The sequence below is a fragment of the Hypomesus nipponensis genome, chromosome 26 (genome assembly GCF_054491055.1).
Source record: "Hypomesus nipponensis isolate SF chromosome 26, ASM5449105v1, whole genome shotgun sequence".
In the NCBI taxonomy this organism is placed as follows: Eukaryota; Metazoa; Chordata; class Actinopteri; order Osmeriformes; family Osmeridae; genus Hypomesus; species Hypomesus nipponensis.
In genome coordinates, this window is record NC_140386.1 from 1087458 (window position 1) to 1112214 (window position 24757).

Here is a 24757-nt window from a genome sequence, read left to right on the forward strand (position 1 = left end):
GAGACATGGCTGAGTGACCTGATCCCAGAGTCTGCGTTACAACTGGCAGGGTTTAAACTTGTGAGAGCAGAACATGGCATAGGCTATATTTAGGCAACTTGTAATTCCAACAGCCGTTGCAACAGCAACATAATGTGGCAACATTTGTTTTTTTTGGCGTAGTCTTTGTAAAATACGTGCTGTGGGTCATACAACTCCATGTAGGCGTAGGCTACTTCTCAACTTCAATGACTAACTATATGTCGTCAATCTTCCCAAATTTCTCTGTTGGTTTGTGATGTTGCCTATGGGTTTCAGGGTCACTTCTGCTTGAGTGTAGCTATGCCAGCTCGTCTATCCCACTCTTAAACACACTGTTTAGAAACAACTGACAAATATGTTGGCTTGACAGTCAATGCAATCATCAATCAGGATTTTTCATTTTTTTTAAATATCATTTTGAGATATCGTTTTTATTGGAGTACATTACATTTATTCATTTAGCAGACATTTTTATCCAAAACAATTTACAAGAAAGAGCTTTACCAAAAGTGCATAGGTCAATGATCATAAACAATGAGATATCCCCCAAAACTTTGCGGGTAGCCAAAACATGAAGCATACATTGTGAAAAGCACATGGTTGGCCGTTTGTTACCAGCGTAGTGAAGGTGGGTGTTAAGTGATAGGCTAAAGCCTACAACTAAGTAGTAAAATCTTAATAACGTTTTTATTGAACCAAATATGTATCATGTAATATGGTGTATTTTATCATCCTCCAGCCGAATTTGCAAGCGTCTCACGAAAAAATTTGACCAGCTGTCAAAAGATTGCTGCAGAGCGCGAGCTGATCGCGGTGCTTTGCAGTAGTGATGTGTCGTTCGTGAACGATTAATTCATTTTGAACGAATCCTTACGAGGACTCGGGAGTAACGAGTCCTCTCAACGAGTGACTCGTTCATTTCCCGACTCGGTCTTTCTACGAGTCTTTGGATCATTTTTCACGTGACCTGCATAGGCTCTGTAGCTAGAGGAAACGAACGATTCGTTCATTTCCCGACTCAGTCTTTCAACGAGTCTTTGGATCATTTTTCACGTGACCTGCATAGGCTCTGTAGCTAGAGGAAACGAACGATTTGTTCATTTCCCGACTTGGTCTTTCTATGAGTCTTTGGATCATTTTTCACGTGACCTGCATAGGCTCTGTAGCTAGAGGAAACGAATGATTCGTTCATTTCCCAACTCGGTCTTTCTACGAGTCTTTGGATCATTTTTCACGTGACCTGCATAGGCTCTGCCTCTGTAGCTCGAGGAAACGAACGATTCGTTCATTTCCCTACTCGGTCTTTCTACGAGTCTTTGGATCCTTTTTTCACGTGACCCGCATTGTATTTTTTAGTAGAGGAAACAGTTTCCTTATTCCCTATTTCGCGTGGCCGCTGTTTTAGTAAGACGTGAATGATATTCGCTCAAGTAATCATACTGACTGGTTTTGTTATATTCACTTTACATTTACACTTACAGTTTATTGCAGTGTAATTGTTTGACGTGATAATTAAATGCTAGTGTGATAATACATGACCAAATCATACAATTTCATGATACATTATTTTAATGCAGGAATTTCTTTTGAAATAGTATCTGCTGGTGCACATGTCATGCACTAACCTACATGAGAATATGATACGTGTTTGCAGTGGACGTATACCCCCCCCCAGTTGAAATGAACGAATGACTCGAAAAAAGATTTGTTCATTTTACTGAACGAGATTCAAAGAACCGTCTCGTCTCGTCATCTTCCGCTTGTCCGGGGATCGGGTCGCGGGGGCAACGACCTAAGCAGGGAGGCCCAGGCTTCCCTCTCCCCGGCCACTTCCACCACCTCTTCCTGGGGGACCCCGAGGCGTTCCCAGGCCAGCCGAGTGACATAGTCCCTCCAGCGTGTCCTGGGTCTTCCCCGGGGCCTCTTCCCAGTGGGACGTGCCCGGAACACCTCACCAGGGAGGCGTCCAGGAGGCATCCTAATCAGATGCCCGAGCCACCTCAGCTGGCTCCTCTCGACGCGGAGGAGCAGCGGTTCTACTCTGAGCCCCTCCCGGATGACCGAGCTTCTCACCATATCTCTAAGGGAGAGCCCGGACACCCTGCGGAGAAAGCTCATTTCGGCCGCTTGTATTCGCGATCTCGTTCTTTCGGTCACTACCCATAGTTCGTGACCATAGGTGAGGGTAGGAACGTAGATCGACTGGTAAATAGAGAGCTTCGCCTTTCGACTCAGCTCCTTCTTCACCACGACGGACCGATGCAGAGCCCGCATCACTGCGGACGCCGCACCGATCCGCCTGTCGACCTCGCGCTCCATTCTTCCCTCACTCGTGAACAAGACCCCGAGATACTTGAACTCCTCCACTTGGTTCAGGATCTCCTCCCCGACCCGGAGATGGCACTCCACCCTTTTCCGGTCGATAACCATGGCCTCAGATTTGGAGGTGCTGATTCGCATCCCAGCCGCTTCACATTCGGTTGCGAACCGCTCCAGCGAGAGCTGAAGGTCACGGCCCGATGAAGCCAACAGGACCACATCATCTGCAAAAAGCAGCGACCCCATCTTGAGGTCACCAAACCGGACCCCCTCAACACCCTGGCTGCGCCTAGAAATCCTGTCCATATAGGTAATGAACAGAATCGGTGACATCGATTCAAAGAACCGAATCAGTAAAATAAACCAAACTTCCCATCACTACTTTGCAGCCTGTGTGGTCGGTCCAATTTAATAACATGGGTGCCGAAAGAAAAAAGGCTGCGCGTCGCAGGTAATTGCGGCGCTTCACAGCCAGAGTGTCCCAGGCAGAACTGTACATTTTGTATGGTGAAATAGGTCTACATTCATGACAACTAGGATTGTGCATGTATGACTTCTGTTATGAACTAAATGTCTAGATGTTTGTGGTGGTAAGACAATTTCACAGAGAACAAATAATACATTTTTATCAACATAACATAAGCAATTGACCGTTCCCCAGGCCACGCCCCCTTAGTTATTGTTGCTACGTCCGACACAATTCCCGGAACTGTCAACCCAAAAGCCATGGCGAGTACGGGGATAAGCGCTACAGCTGTCAGTGTGAGTGAGGATTTTTTGAGGAATACCTCTGCGATATCTTCCAGATCCAGGCAGAAGGGACTGCAATATGCAGTGGAAGGATATATTCAAAATATTAAAGTTAGCAACGAAGGGGAAACAAAAAAATCGAAGCCAAAGCTTACAGGTCTGAAGTAGCCTTGTCTGTCCAGGCACTTGAACAGCAAGCACAGGGTTGGGATACTCAGGAATAGGTCGCCCACTCACAAAATTCGACGAAGGTTAAAATAAAATATGTTTATCATGGCTTATTGGGTTTTGTTCAACAGTCAGTGCCGCCGCTCCCATAACACGCACTACGCGCTGTGCGTAGGGCACCAAGTCCTGAGGGGGCACCAAAAATATGCCGACTGAAAAATCATTATAGTATTATAATTATAATGCCGATATTATTTCAGTAGGCCTATATAAATATTACGCACCTTTAAGGCATGTTTATCACAAAACAGGTAAAACAACAGATATATATATATATATAATTGCTCAAAAAACGTTACGATGGTGCCCCCCCCACCACCACCCCATAAAAAAACAAATACACACTCAACTTTCCAAGCTCGCCGTGGGTGCCCTTTTCTATCTCAGTGGCCTGACGAACTTTGACAGTAGGCTATGTAAACTTTTCGAAAATTGCCTCAAAAAGACAACAGGAGTCAGTGGCAGAAACAGAAATAAACTGCAAGATGATGCCTGTGGATCACTTTCAATTAAGTCCATGTTTAATTATTGTTAAATACGGGAAATATGCTGCTAACTTATAGTTAGCCTATGCATACACCTCGAACTAGCTGACGTTATTGCTAATTTTAGCACACTCAAATATGTTAGGTGCAAACTAAATTTAGATTTTACTGTTAAAATGTATCTATGCATTTGAAATAACTGACGCCAGCTAGATGTTTCTTTACTGTACATTCTATGACACTTTTATATTCGATTGATCAAATAGTTTTTAAATGAGTAATAAAGGTGGAGAGCTCCTTGGCTGCATGCTTTCAGTTTTAAATGTTTATAATTAATTTGGAAAACCATGCTAAGAAACGTAAGGGTGGGGCTGAAAAATTAAGAGACAAAAATACATTATGCACTCAAATACATTTTGCTCGCGCACATTGCGCGCTCGCATTAACTCCGTAACCAGCATCATATCAAACACAGAATGTGGATGCATTGACAGGGCAGCTGTTGTGGTGGTGGGGGGTGGGGGCATCATAAAGGAATTATGCGTAGGGCACCAAAATGGCTAGCGGCGGCACTGTCAACAGTGATACAGTATTTTAAGCTCCTGGCAACTTGCTGGCGTTCGTTGGCTAGCTCAGCTTGCAATTTTACAGACGTTAACATTAGCATTTAGATTTTAACATTAACAAATTTGTCGGAGTCACTAGTTATGCACTAGTAGTGGTAATAATACTAGTTTACATGAACCATAACTGTTTGGGGATGTTCTCTCAACTAACATCTTAGTTCACTAGCAGCTTAACGCCAGCTAGCTACCTTGGAGCAGACATATGCTAAATGTTTGGTGATTCTCTAAATTAAGTTGGGAGTGGGGTCTCCCACACTGTTTTATCCACCGCCGGCACTTTCCCTCGAGTCTTCGGCTTTGTAAATGGAAAAAAGACCACACCTCCCTCTAAACTTTTGGGATATCGAGTGTCAGATCGACACGTCCCATAGGCACACCGTTTAACAATGTTGCTTCCGAGTCAAAGCTTGACGGACCTTCTTCTCTTAGTAGCGGTTGCTAAGGTACGATTGGACGAGGGCCGTTCGAGGGAGGAGTTTTGGGAATGGTCAATTGATGTAATAAATAGCAGACAAATAAAGGCTACATTATCATTTGTAGGAATGTACTAGAGCATTGGTAATTTGTTTTAAATGAGAAATTGCTTTTATGATGTGCATCAGTGACTAAAATAGATGAGGTTGAACAAGTGCTTTAGAGATGGCAGAGAATTTCAATTGTGATCTTATAAATATAGGTACCAAACCCACTGAGAAGAACTGTCATTACCAGCTGCATCACCAGTACAGTCCCGCACTATCTATAATTCCAGAGATCTGTGTGTCGCCGACATCATCGCGGGCACTGTGCCCCCCTACCTACAATGCCAGGAATCTGTGTGTTTACAGACCTGCAAACTTGTCGCTTTTCGGCGACAATCGCCGTTTTTCTTGGTCAATTGGATCATTTACGTGAATCATGTAGAACCGGAGAGGGTTTTTTTGAGGGGGGAGGGGGTGTGGGCTCCCCTTCTTCTGCATGCCATGCAGGCTTAAAATTGCGAAACATTATTGGGTAATTCTTGTAATTGACATTTCTCTGGGCCAATCAGAATCTTAGCACTTGCGTCAGAATCTTTAAGCACACAGCGTCAACTGTTACTGGCACTGGCCAGCTTGCCTACCGAAGTTGAGTTAGCCAATGTCGTTAGCGATGTTAGCTAACTTTAGTTTGCTAGGTGTAAATAACATTTCACTGGGTCTTGCAGCTGTGTTTAGCAAGTAGCAGTATTTCCAAACCCCCAGTTTAACTGAGATGACGCAGTAGACACGACGTGTGTAGCCTATTTATAATACGGGTGGTTGAAATCAAGCATTCTGATTGGTTGAGAGTGAGTCATGGGTTGTGCTTTATTGAGCATAAAGTACTATACGGTGTATAGGTGTTTATAGTACGCCTGTTTACATTTGCCTTAAAATGGAGCGTTCCATATTAGTGCGCACTCAAAATACCGGTTACATTTTTTGTTGTCATTGGTAATTTAGCATTAAGAGCTTCTTAACGAATCTGGGAAACCCGGCCATTATCGATAATAAAGAAATTGAGGTCTTTGAAATGATGCGGAACGAACACCGAGCCACCGGCAAAGAGAGCAAGAGTGGTCGAAAGCGATGTCATCAGACACGAAGGGAACATGAGAAACATTTTCCATGGATGCACAATTAGAGGAAATATCCAAATCAATATAAGCAAACCGTAACATGTTTAAACCTAATGTTTAAAATAAATATTTATTTTATTGAAAGTGTCCCATTGTCATTGTTGTTATTTTAAAGGCAGCTTTTATGAAATGAGCAGAGTCAATTGCGAGATCTAGCTAGCTTGCTAGGCTAACAAACGTGAAGTTCACAATGCTGTTTGTCCATTGCATAGCAACAGCCACTGTTTACCGGCAAACCCTGGAACACGTACCTCTCGTACCTTATTGCTTAAATATGTGCTAGGCCGGATACAACTACCACTCTATGGCCCTTACAAAAAAGAAGTATACTTCAAGTTTATTTTGTAAGTATACTTAGTATAAAAAGTATACTATTGTCATGTTACTTAAGTGAGGTATCATTCGATTCCTTAGATGCAGACAATTCGACTGAACCCTATAGCATCATTGTCGTCCTAAATGTTTTTCCGTCATTTGTATTTTTTGAAAAGCCAACTTTTCAAACTCCTCCTAGGCCGTTGCTCAAATTTTCATGAGAATTGTAACAGATCATCTTCAGACCATGCCGACAAAAAATCTTTAGAATTTTATCGATAAGTCAAACCGTTCACAAATAATGCGCAAACGATTTTGACAAAGAGCATGCCAAAGCGGATGTGAGGCCTTGCCTCTGCGACGGTTTACCGTAAGGAGACGAAACTTTGGAAATGTCATCACTAGCATGTCATCTAATCATTTTCCTAACCACAATCACCTTGATATGTCAAAATATGACTGAATTACAGCTGTTTATCCATGGGTGAAATCTGACAATGCTCGCCAAGGGGGAGAAACGGCTTACTTTTTTTTTTTTAAGTAACCAACCACAGCATTTCACACCAGTGAGAATAGCTCACTGGGATAAGACGGGCTCCTTTGAATCGCAAGGTTTCAGGATCGAATCCAGCCACAATCATCAAGCATGTCGGGATACCGGATTATCTGTTTAGCAAAACCAGGTATGCCACAGTAGCTGTCTAGCAGTATAATCATAATGGTAACAATAACGTTTCATTCTCAGGAAATTTATATTTATACTTAGGACTAGGAGTCTATGGCAGCCCATAGAACCGATTGGTGAAAAGTTTTGAAATTGGGCACGCTGTTTGAATTTGGGCACACTGATTGGGAACGGTCTCCTGATTATCCTCGCCAAGTTTCATGTTGAGCACTGAAACACTCTAGTGCCACCAAGGGGTCAAATTTGGAAGTGTGTTTACGCCCATAACTTTTTAACCGTAATACCGTTTTTCTTAATTGAGGTATCATTGGATTCCTTAGATGCAGACAATTTGACTGAACCCTATGGCGACTTCATTAAAAGTTTTTCTTTGCTGCTTTAGCTACAGAATTTCCATATCAAATGCTGCTTGGCCCCTTCATTGCTGCTTGCAGCTATATTTATTATTATACTTCTTCTGCCATGGGAGTCTATGGCAGTTCATAGAACCGTATGGTTAAAATATTTTAAATTTGTCACACTCATTGAGGACAGTCTCCTGATCCTTGTCACCAAGTTTCATGTCTACCCCTTGAGCATTCTAGCGCCACCAATGGGTCACAGTTGGAGGTGCGTTTACAAAGTATTTACGGCAGTGTCATTGGATTCCTTGGATCAATATGATTCGATTGTACCCTATGACATAATTTCCTTCATGACAATTTGTCCGCCATTTAGAATTGTTTGAAAAACATACTTTTTCATACTCCTCCTAAGCCGCTGATCTTATTTCACAAACATTTAATAAGATAATCTTCTGAGCATGCCGAGAGAAATGTATGGCATTCAAATTCTTTAGGCAAACCGATCTCAAATAATGTGCAAACGATTTTGACAAAGAGCAGGCCATATATATATGTACAGTTATTATCATTGTGGTTGTTGGTATTATGTGTAAGGATACACAATGTTCAATTGTATTTAACTAGGCAAAAAAAAAAAAACGTTCTGGGAGTACAATGGCACTTATTAAAGATTTGTTGGATCAGACTACAACACAAGTTCTCAGCTAACGACTCTGCTTCTGTCTGGAGAGGGCTCAGTCAGAACACCACTACAATCCCAGAGCCCCCTTCTCAATTTACAACTTTCGCCTGGCCAATGACCTGAACGAGTTTTACTGTCGTTTTGAAAGACAAGAGGCAGAACCCCAGCAAAGCAGCTGGGCCGGACTCTGTCTCTCCAGCGACCCTGAAGCACTGCGCTGACCATCAGCTCGGGTGTTCACAAACATCTTTAACACCTTCCTGGAGACATGCCATGTGCCTGCCTGTTTCAAGTCCTCCTCCGTCATCCCTGTGACCAAAAAGCCAAGGCCAACAAGACTAAATGACTACAGATCCGTCGCCCTGACCTCTGTGGTAATGAACTCTTTTGAACGCCTGGTCCATCCATCACAGACCCTCTCTCCTGGTCCCCCTGCAGTTTGCCTACAGATGTAACAGGTCTGGAAATGATGCAGTAAACATGGCCCTCCACTTCATCCTATAGCACCTGAGGCCTCGTATAAACGATGCGTACGCACGAAAAGCTCGCGTACGCTGGTTTCCACGTCCATGTATAAAAATTAACTTGACGTGAGAATGTGCAGGCTGTCATGCAAACTTTTGAGCAGACAGGAGAATGTGCGAAACCGTTCGCGAAGTTTTGTCTGGCTCTGTAACGTGGCGAATTCTAACTGAAAAGTGCCAAAACTCATCAAACATGACAAAATAAAGTTTCCACTACAGCTACTGTTATACATCTATGATGTTGACTATTCAAAAAACATGATTACCTCCGCTAAAAAAGTTTGATCATTGATGTGGATGATTCACATGAAACTGCCAAAACCCAAACGGGATATGCTATTACCGTTTAATCAGCCACCATTTAATAACTTCTGTTAAACTTGAGGGTGTCAAACGAACGACCAAATCACTCAGGAAATGCATGTCACCCTCTGTATATGGTTAATACTGCACGCTCATGGATGTCCACATATGAAATATATACTCGCTGTGCAACTCAAGATTGGCATGGGAAAATGCAATTGTCTCTGTGAGCCTGACTGGCTAAATTCAAGTTTTACATTGGACCAGTTCTTCTTAATTTCTCCCATGGTCCGGTTCTCCGAACTCACAGCATTTACGGCACTATTGACAGTTTTCCACTTCCCCAACTGTTTTAGTTTGTTGCTAATACCTGATGACAGGCCGCCAAACAAGACACATTTCCTCACCTCCACCTCTGTTTGTGATTTATAGAGGAAAGGTGCGCAGGACCTGGCATACGACCGATTTTATACTTGTCAATATTTCTCAGACCTGCAAACTCCTCAGAGTAAAAAAGGTGACAGTGTTGCAGAGGGTGGGGGGGCATGCCTCTGGCTCGATTTTTTTGTGATTTTAATATGCAAATGACACATTTCTGAGCATGACTTAAAGGCCATATTGCAGGTTAAACATCACTGTTGATAAATGGGTATATGAAGCACTCAAGATATGTATATCATTTAAAACATCTCCAAATGGTGTCTCTAAATGGTGTTAAAGACCAGTTTCTGTGGTTTTTGGTGTTAGCATTAGCATAATAGCACAATTTGGTGATGACGTCACGTTAGGGAGACGTGGAGGAGACTAGGCATAGATATCCATGGAGACTAGCCTCAGATTAATACTAGAACTATGGCGAATGACTGCAACTCACCAGGGCGCTTCACCAATTCCACTCATTCTCCTCAGACCATCTAACTACATAAAACATTTACACAATTACAACTACAACACTTTCTGTTGTGTACGCTATTGCAGCTTTGTCCCAAGATCTCTACAGAGTTGCTCAACACTTGAACACAGGGGCTTATTCCTTGAAAGAGGAACTAGAGATGGTACAATTTCTGGGAAAATTGTAGGGTGTGCGTTGGTTGCAGATGGGTCAGTTTGTTATGAAACAAGCCGAACTCCCTTTGAAACTAGCTATTCTAACAACGTTGTCACCAGCAGTATTTTTCAGATGGAATCGCGATTCAAACAGTACCATCTGCTAACTGAAAATATGCCCCCAAACACGTAAAAAAGCTTGATATTTATTTAGGGAGAAATGGCTAATTCAAAACAAGTTTGCTGGAAGCGATCATTGTCAGTAAAACAAGACGACCATTTGGTCTCAGTCTAGAGCCCTGCATGGAGAAGCAACGAGCCAGCTAGCCTAGCTGATGCTGCTACCCTAACTTCAGTGAATGTGCCGGAAATGAAAAGTGTTTCTTTTGACATAACCTAGTTTAGCCTGTGGCATTGAAAACAGCAACGCACCACACAAGCTTGAATTTAAATACATTAATTAATGTGACATTACTTACTGCACATGCAAGTCTTGAATTACTTAAATGTTTGATGCTGCCAGTACACCACGGCACAATAGATAGTACTTGAGCTACTAGTACTGTGCAACAGTCTATCCCCCCTTACAAAAAAGAAGTATATTAAAGTATACTATAAGTATACTAAAATACGGATAGTACACTTTTAGTTAACTTTATATATACGTTTAAGAAGTATGCTTAGAAAATAGTTCACTTTCGATATACATTTAAGTATGCGTTGAAAATAGTTCACTTTTGATATACTTTTAAGAAGTATGCTTAGAAACAGAAAATGGTGTACATTTATTCTTGAGTAGGACGTACGTTTTCTATTATTATACAGCAAAAACAGTCAAGTACATTATTGTAAAAAAAATAAGATCCATCTCATACAAATCATGTCTATGAAAATCTATTATGCATTGCACATTGACTCTTTTTTTCGGTACTGAAGCTGTAACCTTAATTACTTCCAAAACATTCTGAATCCCTACCCTCTTATACTAATAATTATCAATTGGAGTATTAATGGAGAAAAAAAAAACGAAAAAGCTACTTGAGAATTTGAAGGTTATACTGTCAAACTGACTGAAGAACTAAATATCGACGTGAAAAAATTAAGATAGCGTGGCTCATTGGCTGGTCAATTCCCATGATGCAAGGCAGTAAATAGTGTTAAAATTTGCTGATAAGTTTGCCGTTTGTTTGAAATACAAATGTAACTTCATGAATTTCATGATTTAAGTGTGTCTGCTTAGAATGTAGTGTTTTGTTGCGTGGTAATTGTCATTGTTGTGCTGGTTTACCATTGAAATCCTGAGTTAAATGACTGTTACGTTTCATGAGAACAGCTGGATTCATCAAATGTCAATGCTTAAACCATAAGTAGCTTCTTTCAGGATCTGCAGAGTAACTTTGTGAGGGCCCACGTTCTCGCCATGTGACGCCAGATCTGAGGCGTTTGAGGGTCTCCTAAACATTTAAATTTATTGATAAGTCATAGTGAAATTACATTTATTCAGTTTACCTCTTTAGGTACTTACATTAATTGAAAGTGCACTTGTAAGTATTGCAAAGTATACTTTGAGGCTCTTTAGGATGTATACTTCATGAACTGAAAGTACAGTACACAGGTTACTTTAGAGTATTCCAAGGTATACTTTTAAGCACTTTAGGAAGTATACTTTATGAATAGAAAGTGCACTACACAGGTTTCTTTAGAGTATTCCAAAGTATACTTTGAAGTACTTTAGGAAGTATACTTGATGAACTGAGAGTGCACTACACAGGCTACTTTACAGTATTCAAAAGTAAACCTTGAAATACACTAAGTGTACTTTAAAGTATACTAAATGACCTAAAAAGCGGGCCAAATCAGTTTACTTAGTACAAAAATGTGCAATTTTCCAAACTTAATGTTTGATTTTTAAAGTACAGTTTTGAATTTTTTTAAGATTTTACATGATTTGAATAATTTAGATACTTACCACCCACACGAATGTGTGGTGCCGTCTTAGGCTATTTTAATTTAAATTCTTTTCACATGTAATCAACATGCAAGTGTGTGTTTCGTCAACGCTGTTACTGACACATCAATCACAGTTTGAAAATGTTTTAAATCCATATTTAGAACAAATCAGATAAATTATGAAAGATACATTCCCCCTTGTTACAATAAGTGTGTTTGTAACATGAAAATATTGATGAATTTACTTAGACTTTCATAGATGTTTATTTACAACACTGTAGCAGCATTTTCTGTTTTAAGAAAATGTTGTGGGAACAAGACATTAATATCCCAATGTTTTTTGAGTCGTTCACTGTATCTTACAAAACAAATGAAGTAAGTTGATTTGACAATTGTCTTTACAGTTTATAAATTGTATTAGAATAATGTAACAGGGCTGGCAACTCAGTAACAGGGTTGACAACAGTTACCACATTAATTATACTGCTTGTTTAAGTTACAATTATGAGTGTAATTTAGTTAAAATGGGATATTCATAAACCTTTAATTCAACATGATGAATCAGAATAGTTTGGAAAAAGATTTATTAAGAGTTTTTAGCCAAGAAGATGATGGAACATTATGATGATACTGCGGATGTAAACAAATCGTTTTTTTCAAAACATGGTATTCAAACAGGATATTGAAATTACATTGCAATCAGATAATATATTGAACATGTTTGGCCTTAACACATTTTTAAAAAGCCTAATTGCATCTGCTGTACCATTCTTGTCTGCGTACCCAACAAGTTTTGACCAGATGTCTTTTTGTATATCTACGTGCCGTGCTGTCACTTTAACAGGAGCTGGAATCAATCTTAAGATATCATCGAACATGTACCAAATGCTGTCCTCACGGGCTGGCCAGAAATATCAATTTTGGCCAACACGGTGCATGCACTTCACTTCGGCATATCCTTTGTCTTTTGCCACAATGATTCCTGGGTATAGATTGTTGTGCGGGAGACACCATTCCAGTTGATCTCCTGGGATCCCGGAAGTTCATCTGTCAGGTGCTCCTCTGACTGTGTTGGTTGAGACCTGACTGGGATGTTTGAGGTTGCTTGAGGTTCCTAAACCTGGATCATTTGAGGGGCCAGCAGAAGGAAGATGAAGTGGTGAGTGCTTAAACATGTGCAGGACAGATTCTTTAAGGTGTCACACAGACAGCTGACGTCCCTGGAGATAAGGTGGCCTTTTCTGTTGGTAACCACCTGGTGTATTCGCATTGTCCCTGGGACCGATTGGATGTTTGCTGGCATGTTACGGTATGCATCTACAATGTTCTCGGTTTCCACATAAGAGCTTCACTGTGGTGCCAGTTGTCAGTAGCGCTCGCTTAAGTGTGGTGGCATCAGGGATATCACGCCCTTGACTCACAAGCTGATCTGCCAGTCTTTTTAACACTCCACCAACAACACAAGGAGCTCCTTTCCCGTCGCTTGATTTGAAGAAATTCCAGGTGCCACTCTTAAAGCCTCTCTTGCTCAATTCTGTACTAAACAGGAATAAATTACCCTTCTGCCTGTATTGAGTACAAGGACCATCGCTGAAGAAGTGGACCACAGACACAGATGGATGATGGGCTTGTAGATAGTCCAGTATTGGCTCAAGATGTTGCCAGATTGCCAGAGGACCTTTTTGCTTGGATTCTGAAATGGTGCAGAAGCAGAGAGGGGGCTTGCAACTTCACAGACATATAACACACCTGTGTGCATTGTTGCCTGTCGGTGGGAGGCACCAAAATGCACATCCTGTATCTCCGAACTGTACTTGCACAAGTAATTTTTTGAGAAGTCCACATGTATAATACATTCGTATGAGAACAGACTTCTCTTTAGTTCACTGGAGAATAAGAACTGCTGCTTGATGTTGAACACATGCTTCTTGAACTTATGCAGTAGACAAGGAAATGCTCAATGAGCTCTTCTAAAGAGCTTTCAAATATATTTTTTTGCTGTGACTTTGTAAAGTACAGACTCATTTTCTTGTGGTATGGTCTTTTATTTCTCCTCAATTACCCACTGTGTGTATGGCATTGTGGTATAATGAACAGTAGGCAGTTTAAAGCTTTTCAGTTTGCATGTGGGACAATCCATACGTGCACTTCTTATTGTTGGTGCTGCAAGATACCTCCTCTGTTAACCTCTCAAGGTTTGAGTTGGGAAGCAAACTTAGTTGCTTAATCTTGTCAACCACAAAGCCAAGGTTTTCATGGATTTTGCACATGCATGTATCTCTGTCCTGAATGATTGGATGTATGACCCAGAATGGAAGTCTGCAGAAGAGATTATAGGACAAAGCGCTGTTCGTATTTTCAGATTGGAACTTTCTGTGAAGGTTTAACAGTGAATCCACAAGAAATCTAGCGTGGATGCCAGCGCAACTTCTCCCCGCCCACAAAAAAATTTGGTCGGGAAGTTGGGCCTGGAGGGTCTCGTATTGGGAACAACTTCATAAAACCAGGATCGGGACGGACCAATGAAATTGCCAGGGCGGGCTTTATACGATAATGGACAGATGATCGACAGTAACATAATCAACAACGTCACGAAAGAGCCCTTGGGTTAAATTTGTTTTCAACAAACAACATATTACGTTGCTCTGATTGGTTGTAGGTCTATCCAATTGAGCGAAGAGGCATTTGTTTAATGAGTTCGGTTAAAACAGACTCATATTCTGACTAGAATTATGAGTATGACAACGTCAGGCTACAAGAAATCTGGTCTGGTTTTTTCCAGGTGTAGGCCGACTGACATCCTCTCAGTCATATAAGGTTTTGACACCTGACTTGAATTGTGCTGGGATGCAGAACTTTTCTATACGAGTAAAAGAAAGTGAATTTCTCTTTTAAGTCACATTTCTCATTAATCACGTGAAGCTTTACATTTGCTTTTCAAATCCCTCAACAGCGCAGTATGAAATGTGAGGGGGTTTCGTGCTTGTGATCGCGCAGTTGAGGTGCTCAGGGGATGCTTGCCTTTAGAAGATGGGGATGCCGTTTTATTCTTTGGGCGAAAGTACCTTTTTTTTGTACTTATTTGTCTTTTGTTGATCTTTTTCCAGGCTTTGCCTTAATTTCGCACGGTCGTGGTGGAGCCTCTTTGTCTCCCTCTTTGACCTTAAAAGACCCTGCTCACGTTGCCTGCAACACAATGATACATTCATCAAACATTTGTACTGATAATCAATATATAGCGATATGCCAAATGCCCACTTTCACATGAACACGCATGCACACGCACACACTAATAAACATAAATATACAAAATTATTAAAGACACAGAATACTGCATCCACATTGAACAGAAGCCATAACCTCTCTTTCCTCTAACTCTAACCTTAAAAGGCCCTGAGTCTGGCGCTGGACCTCTCTCTACATCTGGCTCTGGACTTAAAGGTGGCGTCATACACTGATCTATTGTTGCTGCATTTCCTACTTTGGCTCTTCTGCATTTCACTTGTGCTGCTCTCCAATTACGCCACGTGGCTTTCCTTTCTCGATCATCGAGTTCACTAACAGACAGTTTTTTTCCCTGTATTTCGGTCCTTTCTCCATTTTGCCCTCTCCTTTTCTAAATATTCTGCTCGTCTCTCGGGATCAGCATCTCTACGTTGTCTGTACAAGCGCTGTTTCTCAGATGCAGAAAGAGGCATCCTAACAAAATCATATAAAAAAACACAACATTCTTGATAACAGTCACCAATGTAATTTAGAAACTTGTAATGATCGATAATTCATGTAGTTACACACAAAAGCATACGGTAACAGGGTTGACGGAAAACTGTATTGGCAGCCATTACTAGCCATGTGGTCAAGATAATGGCACCACATGGTGTGCATTCATGAGAAGCTTAAATTATGTTATATATGTATATTTAACATTTCTAACAAATAACCTTTTAACTTATGCTTTTGTGGTAACAGGGCTGATACATTGAGCTTGTCCACCCTGTCAGGCATCACATTACAAAAAAAAGCCTTAAAAGAATAGGACACTTACTTGTCTTTTAACCATCATCATAAAATGCAGATGATACAACTTCCTGAAAATGATACAACTTTCAGAACAGTCCATTATCCCAAAAGGGGATGCTTGTGATGACACGTACCAAGTCTTGTCTCAATACAGTAAACCGTTGCAGAGGTATAGCCTCAAGTCTATTTTGGAATGTCAGAATTGTGTTTTTTTGTTGCATTATTTGAAAACGGTTTGACTAATCAATTCCAGACATTTTGGTCGGCATTCTCTGAAGATTATCTGATTAGATTTTCGTGAAAATTGTAGCAACGGCCGAGGAGGAGCTCGGAGCAGTTGGTTTTTCTGAAAATTCTAAATGGCGGAAATGACATAGGGTGCAATCGAATCGTCTTGATCCAAGAAATCCAACAACAGCTAATTTTTGAAAATTATAAGAAGAGGAAGAAAAAGGTAGAAACAGGCATATAAATAGGTAGCTTCGCCTCTTGGCCCCTAATAATAATAACTACAAAAACAACAATAACAAATATTAAAAGGCTAAATGAGGATCGAAACAAGCAACAACAAAAAAATCCAAAGAAATGTGCTCATTTTTTCTATTGCATTATACTTTATATATTATATATTTATATATTTACATATGTATCTATTGTTGCATTATTTTATAATGTGTACAATATCAGGTTACCCAAGTAAAATTGTATATTGCCAAAGTGAAAGTAAGATTGAAAGTAAATAAAAACCACAAACCTTTACATGTTAAAAGGAAGAATTAAAGCCTGAGTAACATGCCTCTCCTTAATTCACTACTGCAGTTTAGCCTGTGTTGCTTGCTGCCACCCCAGATATCCCCTCGGTCTGGGCCGGGCAACGTTGAGATAGAGATGCATACAGGCAATCACAGGGTTAGCAACTCAGAACAACACACAAGCAGCCATTGAGCCAAACCCTGGATTAAGAACCCACACCAGACCAGGGTAGGGTCTGCCACACAGGCCAGACCAGGACAGCACAGCACTACAATTGCCTGACTGCTTAGTATTTGTTGACAGACAAAATGGAACAATTTACTTTCTAAACAATACATTTGACACAGTTTAAATCGCACCAAAACACTGCACTTAAAGGATAGTATATATTTTTTTTTTAAGTGACAATCCCCATATACGTCCTTGCCATTTATTGTAAACGCCACTGGTTATCCTCATTTCACTGGACTTTGTCCTTCCGCAAATTAGAGCTCCCCTGCTATGAATGTAACCACAATTTAAATACAGGTTAACTCCAGGCTGTTTGTGTCTAGTGCAGACACTGGTGCATCAGATATTGAGGATCAGCTGTGGGTCAATTTCCTTGACAAATGTTGTCATACTTGAACAGTTAAATGAAGTATTTACCTTGAGGAGGTGGCAAGAGCAATGACCAAGGCTTGCAGGAGACCACGAATGTAGGTGAAAGGGTTCTTGTGGGTCAGGATGAAGTAGAAAAAAGGTAGGAGAATGAGACCATGTACAAAGAGGCCAGCTAGGACAGTGATGGTGTACCAGCCCAGTTTCTTTCCAAGTGTAGATGGATCCTGCATATCCAAAATTTTTCCAGCAACCAGAAATATAATTCCAAAAGGAAAATACCTATTGCAGAAAAAGAAAACAATAAATCAGATTTGTTCAATCAAATTTGATTTATGATGACAGAAATCATGAAAAGTAATTTTATGCAAGTAATTTTGGTTTGCAATGTTTGGAGAGAAAGTGGAGTTTGGTTAATGGATTGCAATGCAACAATAAGAGTTTAGGGTTAGGCATCCAAAAATGCGGTCAATTCCCAGACAAGACCGCATTTTTACTTAGTCTTGATCCGGTTTCGGACAAAGAGTACTCTGGATTTTCTTTCTAGACCGGTCAAGACCACAACTGCGGGAATATCACAAAATTTCCTGTGCATCGTTTAATTTATTTGTTAATATCATTACTGTTATTGGATGTAAAACATCACACTTCAAAGGCAACCAATAACTTAAAGTTGAAATTACTAGTGCTGTCAGTTTAACCCGTTATTAACAGCGTTAGGGCAAACCTATTTTAACAGCGTACATTTTTTGTCGCGCGATTAACGTTCTTTTTGGCCAAACAAACTTTGTAGTTTTTTTCACATGCTGCCACAGAAACTACTGACATTAGAAAAACTACAATACCACACCGGATCGAGCTAGACCGGAAACAAAACAGCAGGCACTTGTTTGGGCTTGCGAGCCGGCTAATGAGTAGTAGTAGGCTAACGTTGAGTGGATGGCGAGAGCACGACGCCGAAATGGATGCCAATAAGATTCTGAATGGAAAATGTACTTTAAGAAGTTGCCAAATGGTTCCATTGACAAAGCCAAAGTGATCTGTAAATGTTGTCGTTGTGAACTGAGCTATCATTGCAGCACGTCCAATCTGAAATACCACTTGATGGCCATTGCACACAGCTGATGTGAATTCTCCGCCCCCTCGTCAAAGCCAGGCGATGGCAATGTTGTTTTCAGTTTAAAATAAACATGTGCACCAAGCAATCCGATCCACTTTTCCATGTTGATAAGAGCATTAAAATGAGAAAATAATGGGACAAAAATAAATCAATGGACATTTAGAATAGATAAGCAAGATATCGCAAGTTAACTATGACATTAATGAAATTAATCGTGATTAAATATTTGAATAGTTTGACAGCACTACAAATTACCCATCACCCCTCCTCGCACCCCAAAAGTTTATTTCACACCTCCCCGAGCACATCCTATGCCAGGATCCTATTTGTGGACTTCAGCACTTCAAAACATTGCTGGTCTAGAAGTAAGAACCGCTTGCGTCAGGGGGTGGGGTTACCGTGACCAACAAGATGAATAGAATCCTTTGATCGCCATTTCTTTACGTTTTTACTATTCATATTTCAGCTGAACGGTATGTGTAAATTAGCATATTAATTCAAATTGAAAGAAAATGTGTTTATTTTATTGATGTTACAGCTCATTTGTACATTTTTCACCAACTTTTTGATAACCTAGCTAGCATCTCAGTGTTCATTTTGCTCCGACTTTTTGATAAGCTAGCTAGCATCTCAGTGCAGTGCAGACACTAGTTAATGTTAGCAAAGTTAGCATGGGCTACAGAAAATGTAAAATAACACGTTCAAAAGAATGTACTTGGGTTCTCAGCGTTCTTCTGATTAATAAACAGCCTTTGTGTTTGGCGCTGCCGCGCTAGCGTTGCTGGGAAAGATGAGACGTATACAGTGACGTAAGACCTGGCTCTGTGGTGGCTCTCTAGCCCATGGAAAGGCAAACCGGTTCATAGAAGCTTGTCAATCGAACCAAATAGCACTAGAACTGGCAATAGCACTAGCACCCAGTTCATTCTGGCGGAAAAGGGGTACCTGTACAAGAACAGCTGCACGTCCAGTCATCAGTCCGTCAAACTGCTGAAGATTGCAGACGACCACCCTCATTGCTCATCTCTGGTGTGGTGGGGATGATTTTGACTACAGGTGGGAAGCTGACAACCTGGTGACCTGGGGCCTCATGTATAAAAGATTGCGCAGCTTTCATACCAGAAGATGGCGTACGGCCAAAACTTGAAAAGTTTAAGGTCATTTCTTTGTCTGAATTAAAATGGCTAAACACGCTAAAAAGAAAATATTCACAGACTGTGAGATCAAGGTTCTAACAACAGAGGTGGAGGCGAGAAAATGTATCCTGTTTGGCAGCCTGTCATGTAGTAGTCATCTTTATTGTAACTCGCTTTTTACTTTACAGTAAATAAAAGAATGACATTTTGTTTCAATAGGCTCAGGATAGTGCAGTGACTACAAGGTCATCAGGTGTTAGCAACAAAACAAAGTCAGCGGAGTGGAAAACTGTTATTATATGCACCCTTTCTTGTTTTTAATCTGGAGCACTCGGATATAAAGTTTATGCAGGAAGTAATAGGTAGTTCTACATTAACACTGAATTTAATACTATGAACTAATATGGAACCAAGATTAAGTAAGCAGTAAGCAATAGCGAATTTAGTACAAAGGTAGTTCCTTGGTAGGTATTTGATTATTACTAAATAAATATCCTCACTGAGAACTACTTGACAAATTAGTTCAAACTACTTGAGAAACTATGACAAATTAAGAATAACCAAAGAATTACTAATCACAAAAGTAATGTCTAAAGAGTGAACAATTGTGTTTTTTTTACTCTTAACATGGTCATAGCATTTCAGAAGTTTGTGCCTGTGTGCCTTGAACCAGTTTACTGTATGATTATGGGACACGTCCTACCCAATATTTGATCATACTGTATGATTATGCGGGCAATTTCAATTTGTCTGCTATTAGGTCTCTCTGAGGCTCCGAAAATATCAAATCCAGTCGACTTGGCTTACCGAAACCTATTTGTCCTGAATCCATGTCATGTTTTCCCTAAACCTATCCTCTGTTGCAACGTCAATGAGTGAGTTAACTAGGAGCGCAAAATCATTTGACAGTGGCACATTTTTATGGATGGTAACTATACAGTATTTGGCTAACATAGTCCCTTACGACAACAATGACTAGGTGAATTTCACTAGAATTTCGAATTGTAGAATTAGTGCAAATTTCGAATTGTAGGCTAGAATTAGTGCACATTTCGATTGCAATACTGTCATTTTGTATGAGAGACTTTGTACAAGCTAGCCGACAGCTATAGCCTGGCTTTACAGCTAGCAACAACTGTAGCTAGCGTTTTGGGCCATGTTCCGGTTCTCTGAATTGGGTTATCTAGCAAGTTATTTTACCTATATCCTGCCATTTGTACTTTCTTCCTTCATCATTTTAATTCCTTTGGAATTGCGTTGCTGTTGTATTTCGCAGTTGTGGCCAATGCTAGATTTGTGAGTAGTGAGTAGGCCTAAACGTTATTTTGGGTTAGGGTTATCCATGTACTTACTTATTTAGCCATTAGGTTTGACTCAGTTTATCATCACAGTTTGTTGAATCATGTGTTGAATGTTTAATTTCAAAATACATAAGTTTAAATGCCAGGTTTCATCATTGTGACAACATTTTTTTAATTATTAATTACGTTATTGAACAATTAATCGATTATTTGCTAAGGCATGACGTCACTCTCCCCCTCCCTCACAGCGCATTATGCCATCAGACGGATTTTAACAGATAGCGATTGCAACGCATCACTGCCTGGCTACTGCATAGACTTTGAAAAATAACATTGGAAAATAATTTTCAAAAGAAATATACACGGTTAAATCCATCCTTTTAAATGTCAGGCTTCTCGACGCTGGCAGAAGCCTAATTATTTGACAATTTAGTTGTAACCTTTAACTACGCCACTTAATGTAAAACTATGAGCATAGTTGACTGGTCATCAGACTGGACACAAATACACAAGAATAATAACAAAACATGTCTTAATGCCATATTAAATCATTGTTTTAAACTGACAGTCGTGGAAACTTATTAGCAAGATGTAGGCTATAGCTACCTTACAGGCTAGCCTACTTTCGTTAGCTCGCTTGTCATCACACGTCCTCCTAGCTAGTGTAGCCTGAATGGTTTGCTGCTGTAGACCTCCGCTGGAGTTTATATTTGTTAAATTATATATTAGCGGAGACGTTGAACTATGGTAAGTAAATACAGCGTCACAGTAACTGCAGTAGACTTTATCTTTCCTTGAGAAATGGTCCCACACTGCACTTCTCGTAGCCCGCTTCATCTTTGCTTGTCTGCTGTAGGAAGTCGCGCTCGCGCAAAATACTGGAAGATGTTGTTTTCATAATGGGCGGCAATACGATAACGATTATTCATTAGGCTTGGATTTTTATTCTAATGAATTCTTAATGACAATTAATCGATCATCGATTATTCATTACCAACCCTAGATGAGTTCCAACGTTTCAGCAAGGTGGGGGGACTTTCCACACAAAACATCGATTCCGGGATACCCGGAAAAGTAATGAGAAAGTGCAATCAGCAGCAAACATACTGGACCACAGAAATACCCCATAACAAGAAACAGACAGCAGCCAGATACAAATGTCTCAGGTCAAGCCCCCAGATGTAATCAACACTCCCCACACAAGGTCCTATACTCCTAGAAGACATTGTGTGAAAATGAATGGACAGTCAATGGCCGTGTTTCCCAGATTTGTTAAGAAGCTCTTAAGCGCTAAGAGCTTCTTAGCAAATCTGGGAAACACGGCCATTAACACTACAGTTTATTGCAGACATGGACTACAAGCCAAAGTTAGTTGGGAGTCTGCCTTTGGTGGAGAAAAAGGAACATGTAGTAATATTGATATTACACCAAAAACGGAAAACAAACTGTTCTCTTACCGCTTGCATATACTGGATGTGCTGGTTAACTCCTACGATATCCTGCTCTATAATATTCAAATCTCACTCAAACATAGGCTACTTCATATACTTAAGCAACCACAGATTGACCTTAACATTGAACAATACAGTTTCTATTTTGTTGAACCCAGTCAGCTGCTCGCTTCTTTTGTGAGTGTTGTCTGCCATATATTACCATAGCGAATGCTGCTGCTGCTACCGCTAATGCTACTAACAGCTGTGTGCTTTGCTTGCATGGGATAGTTTAGGATGGAAGTACTCCGATGATAACTAAACTCAGCCTGACAATCAGTACACACAGCCTTAGTTTTGTCAACCGAGCCGTCTTGCAACTTTTTGAAATGGAACTTTCCATCTAAAATCCCTCTCCATCATTTAGCTACCGTCAGCAATCAAAATCATGTGACGACAGGTGAAAAAGAAAAAAAAGAAACCACTACGGCACTATTATTATTTTTTGTCGCGTGAAAGTGAGATTGCGTTAAGTCTTTGTGAAAATCTTTGTAATTTGAGCGACTGCGGGTCGCCCGTGAGACCACCTAGTCTTTAAGGTGGCAGCAATGCTAGAAAGCATCATAGTAGTATTTTCGTAATTTTATAGTTAAAATGTACACAAAAAAACAGAAAGAGGGAAATGTTATGACAATATGACTATTGTGAAGACAGCCAGGTGGTAAGATTTTAATGTAGGTTGCTGTAAAAACGTTGATTTGTTTTCTAGTGAGAGCCCTGTCAGCCTCCATTGACGATTGCGGCAGCAACAACAGTGTTGTCAACGAGTGTTGACACTCATCGTCAACAGTGTTGTCGATCTGCGTCTGCTGAGTATTTTCTTAATTTTGTACCAGGATCAATTCTACATAAAACTGGAGAGCAGTGTTTTAAAGATATGGCGATTGTGCAGACAGACAGCGGGTCAGCCTATTTTTTTGATTTGTGTAAAACTTTGAATTTGAGTGAACCACGTCTTGGTTGACGTTAGCCTCAGAGTCAGACTCTGCTCGCCCACTGGCAGTGTGTAGTAGGAGGCTACTGCCTTCAATGCCACAGCTATGGCTAAACTTTTACGTCAAAAGAAACATTCTAATTTCCGGCGCTTTCAAACAATCAGTGAGGCTAGCAACAGCAGCTAGCTTGCCTCTAACAAACTTCTTTTGAATTAGCCATGTCCCCCTAAATTAATGTTAAACGTTATACGTTTTGGTGGGCATATTTTCAGTTTACAGACAGTACTGTTTGAACCGCAATTCCATCTGAAATACTGCCAGTGACAATGTTGTTACAGTAGCTTATTCCAAAGGGGGTTGGCTTGTTTCAAAGGCAGTTCGCAATTTTTAAAGGATGTTCTTAATGTATTATGCAATATGTGTAGGCTAAATGCTTGAAAATATCACTAGAAGGGATAACGGATCCACCTACAACCGACGCAAACAAGCACACCCCACAATTTCCCCAGCAATTGTACCCTCTCTACTTAACAATTAGATTGCAAATAAGCTATGTTTTGTAGAGCAGATAAATGTAACTAATAAATGCATTTTTGCATGTATTCAAACATAGGGCAAACAAATCATTAGTCAATAAAATCTATCTATCTCTGTGTAAGGCGAATTAGTGGTTACTCAAACTATAGTTTGCGATCAGAAGGTCAATAGAAGGAGCTATTGAAATGTTCTCAAACATTCAAGGGTCTGATAGATCCAGTTATCCTGGCAAAACAGTTATTATTCTTTATTTATTGACAGGGGACAGCCCAAGTATTGCTAAAATTAGAGAAGTGTATTAGTTTGGAACTTCTAAGCTAAAAGCTACGATCTTTGCTTGCTGTCCCGCTTATCCTGCTCTCAGATGTTTGCTCCTTGAGCAATAAACTGGACTGTCTCTTTTGTGTTTACATCAACACAAATGGTGCAATAACTCTATGCTAGTTTCTAATTAGGCTACTGCTCATAGCTGGTGGAGGCTATGACTGTCGTGTTCACACTGGTAGTCACTGAAATAAACATCTTAGTATCTATATTTTTACGTGAGGATTGATCCTTTTGATACAACATCAGTCAAGAGTAGGTGGAGAATTTTGAGAGGAATATTTTCTGAACTGTACTTTTTGAAGACCTCAAAATATTTTAAGACCTCATCGCCACTTCAAGTTCTAATCTGCAACAAACCTTTAACTTAATAAACAGTTGTAGTTTGCAAATAAATCTATAGAGCACAATCATACAAAATAACTCAGATAAGGTCGGAAGAAAAAAAGCTTAAATAAATAAATTAAAGCAAAGGCAAGGTTGTTTAAAATATTTGGATGTTTGCGTTTAGTGAGTGGTGATTCACCGCAGTACAGGGACGGACTGGGATTAAGAATCGACCCTGGACTTTGACCGGCCCACTAGAACCAGCCCCCTCATTCATTTGAGTCACATAACGTCAC

At 40.3% G+C, this 24757-nt stretch overlaps 1 protein-coding gene and 1 pseudogene across 1 annotated transcript in view; both read right to left on the reverse strand.

Annotated features, from left to right (window-relative positions):
* LOC146220961 (excitatory amino acid transporter 5-like) overlaps window positions 1-24757 on the reverse strand; it is a 55598-nt gene that overhangs the window by 10658 nt on the left and 20183 nt on the right. The window contains exon 7 of the mRNA XM_084692240.1: window positions 17340-17573. Coding sequence (XP_084548366.1) covers window positions 17340-17573 — 234 coding nt within the window. The remainder of the gene's footprint in view (window positions 1-17339; window positions 17574-24757) is intronic.
* LOC146220962 (uncharacterized) lies at window positions 12538-13998 on the reverse strand (annotated as a pseudogene).